Below are 2449 nucleotides of genomic sequence, written 5' to 3' on the forward strand. Positions count from 1 at the left end.
CAGACAAGGTGTATGGGCGGGATATCGTGGAGTCCCACTACAAGGCCTGTCTCTACGCGGGGGTGAAGATCTGTGGCACCAACGCGGAGGTGATGCCCTCCCAGGTGGGTGTGGGTGGCTCCATCCAGCCCGTTTCCAGCCATGGAGATGAGTTAACACAAGGCTGGAACTAACCAGCAACTCCCAGCTCCCCCAGGATGAGGGGGACCCAGTGACCCCCCCACAAGGACAGGAGCCAGTTGTGATGACAACGTGCACGTTGGATTTTTCCCCTCACCCACTCCTGCTTTTTGGAGCAGGGAAGTGCAGAGGCAGCCAAGTCCAACTGGAGCTGGTGTCTTCTCTGCACTTTCCTTCCCCTCCCAGGAGCTGGGGTGCAGGGCACAGCACGAGCTGGGACAGAGGGATGGGTGTCTGCACCCGGGAGCTGGGAAGCTGGGGGAGGGGATGGAGACATGGCCTTGGGGAGCTGCTGAGGGGGATCTGGGTTTATTTAGGAGTTAGCCAGAGGGAATTCCTGATTGCATCAGGCTGGTGGTCAGACTGGCCGGCGGCAATTGGGCCCCGAGGCTTGTGAGTTGTTGGCTCTCCTGCTGCTGGTGCAGCCTTGATAAGGGGGGGCTTAACTGCAGTGCAGCTGGGACAGGACTTGTACCGACCCTGCTGTTTGCCAGGGCTTTTCCAGAGTCCTTCCTGGCTGCTTCCTGCATCCAGGGCTCTCTCTTGGCCAGGCTGTGCCAGCAGCCATGAATGTGTCACCCTCTGCTCAGTCTCCATGGCTGGAGCAACCCTGGCTCTGGCTGGGGAAGGAACAGCCCTGGGAAGGACTAATGGCTCCTTGGGAAAGACTAACAGGCTCCTTGGGAAGGGCTAATGGGCCTCTCAGGATTGGGGGATCCTGCACTCGGGGTCCTGGAAGGCCAGCCTGGTGCTCCTTTACCTCCATTTTGATTAACCCCCCCTTGATTTGCTCTATTGAGCCACGAGCAGTTGATTCCCATGTCTTGGCCTGCCAAAGCTGCTGTGGTGCTTGGCTGGATGCTGCCCATCCCTGCTGCTGATTCCCAAGGGATGCAGCTGGGCCACAGCCCAGCCTGGCAGCCCCTGCTGGGTCTGGTGGCTGGGGTGTGATGGCTGGGGAGGCACAAACCAGCCTGTCCTCACCGGTGCACCCCCCCGCTTCCAGTGGGAATTCCAGGTGGGTCCATGTGAAGGCATCGAGATGGGGGATCACCTCTGGATGGCTCGGTTCATCCTGCACCGCGTCTGCGAGGACTTTGGGGTCGTGGCTACTCTGGACCCCAAACCGATGACCGGCAACTGGAACGGCGCCGGGTGTCACACCAACTACAGCACCGAGGAGATGCGGAGAGAAGGGGGTCTCAAGTGAGTCCCGGGGGGTCCCTGGGATGTACCTGGGGGGTTTGGGGTAGAAGAAGGTCTCCAGTGCATCCTGGGGTGTCCCTGGGATGTACCTGGGGGGGTTGGGGTAGAAGGGGGTCTCAAGTGAGTCCTGGGGGATCCCTGGGACCTACCTGGGAGGTTTGGGGTAGAAGGGGGTCTCAAGTGAGTCCCGGGGGGTCCCTGGGATGTACCTGGGAGGTTTGGGGTAGAAGGGGGTCTCAAGTGAGTCCTGGGGGATCCCTGGGACCTACCTGGGAGGTTTGGGGTGTCCTTGGTTGTGTGTCTCCATAACTGGGTGGCTGTCCCAGCTCATCTTGTTTTACAAGCAGCTGGTGATACCCGCATCCCCTGGGCTGTGCTCGTCCCCGCGCAGGAGGACGGGGGTGACGGGGTGACAGCCGTGGGAACACCCATTCTTCCCCTTTTGCCACCTCTTCTTTAGAAAAAACTGTTAAAATGCTTTATCTTTTCAATAGCAAGTAGTAATAAAAATGCTTGACAATGAGCAGTCTCAGAACACACAGTTCTAGGTCTTTAAATCTGCCTCTTATTTTTTGTCAAAATAGAGGGGCAGCATTAGTTTTACTGTGTAGTTGAGGAATTAAGGAATAAACAATATCCTACTGCATTAATAGTTCTTTTGGTAAGTGTATATATTGGAATCTAAGGTGGTAGCAGGGGGTTTCTTTTGTTATGAAATGCATATATTATGACCCCATTCTTGCAATGCAACACACATGCTGGACTAACTTAAGTGGGAGTACCCTTATGCCTAATTATTGTGCAGTAATTGTTTTAGCCAGAATAGGTGATGCACTGTTCTAACACTCTGGTGCTTCCACGTTTCAAGATTTTATTGGTTGAAAATGTGCTTTAGTTACAGGCTAGGAAGTGGCTTTCCTAAAGTCCTTTAAGGTTGTTGTTTTTTTATACCTATAGACTCCCCCCAGCATGAACCCCCTGACAAAGCCCATCCCCTTCCCTCCTCTCCCCACCAGGCACATCGAGGCCGCCATCGAGAAGCTGAGCCGGCTGCACCACTACC

General features: G+C 55.6%; 1 protein-coding gene across 1 annotated transcript in view; it reads left to right on the forward strand.

Moving 5' to 3' along the window:
• The window catches only part of LOC104385848 (glutamine synthetase-like), a gene marked incomplete at its 3' end in the record, with an annotated part of 10019 nt that extends 7571 nt beyond the window's left edge, over positions 1-2448 (forward strand). The window contains exons 4-6 of the mRNA XM_009994347.1: positions 1-104; positions 1187-1386; positions 2403-2448. The exon at positions 1-104 is cut by the window's left edge and continues 10 nt beyond it. Coding sequence (XP_009992649.1) covers positions 1-104; positions 1187-1386; positions 2403-2448 — 350 coding nt within the window. The remainder of the gene's footprint in view (positions 105-1186; positions 1387-2402) is intronic.
• Between the last annotated feature and the right edge of the window lies 1 nt (position 2449).

Source organism: Chaetura pelagica, unplaced genomic scaffold, assembly GCF_000747805.2.
Source record: "Chaetura pelagica isolate M959 unplaced genomic scaffold, ChaPel_1.0 scaffold132, whole genome shotgun sequence".
NCBI lineage: Eukaryota > Metazoa > Chordata > Aves > Apodiformes > Apodidae > Chaetura > Chaetura pelagica.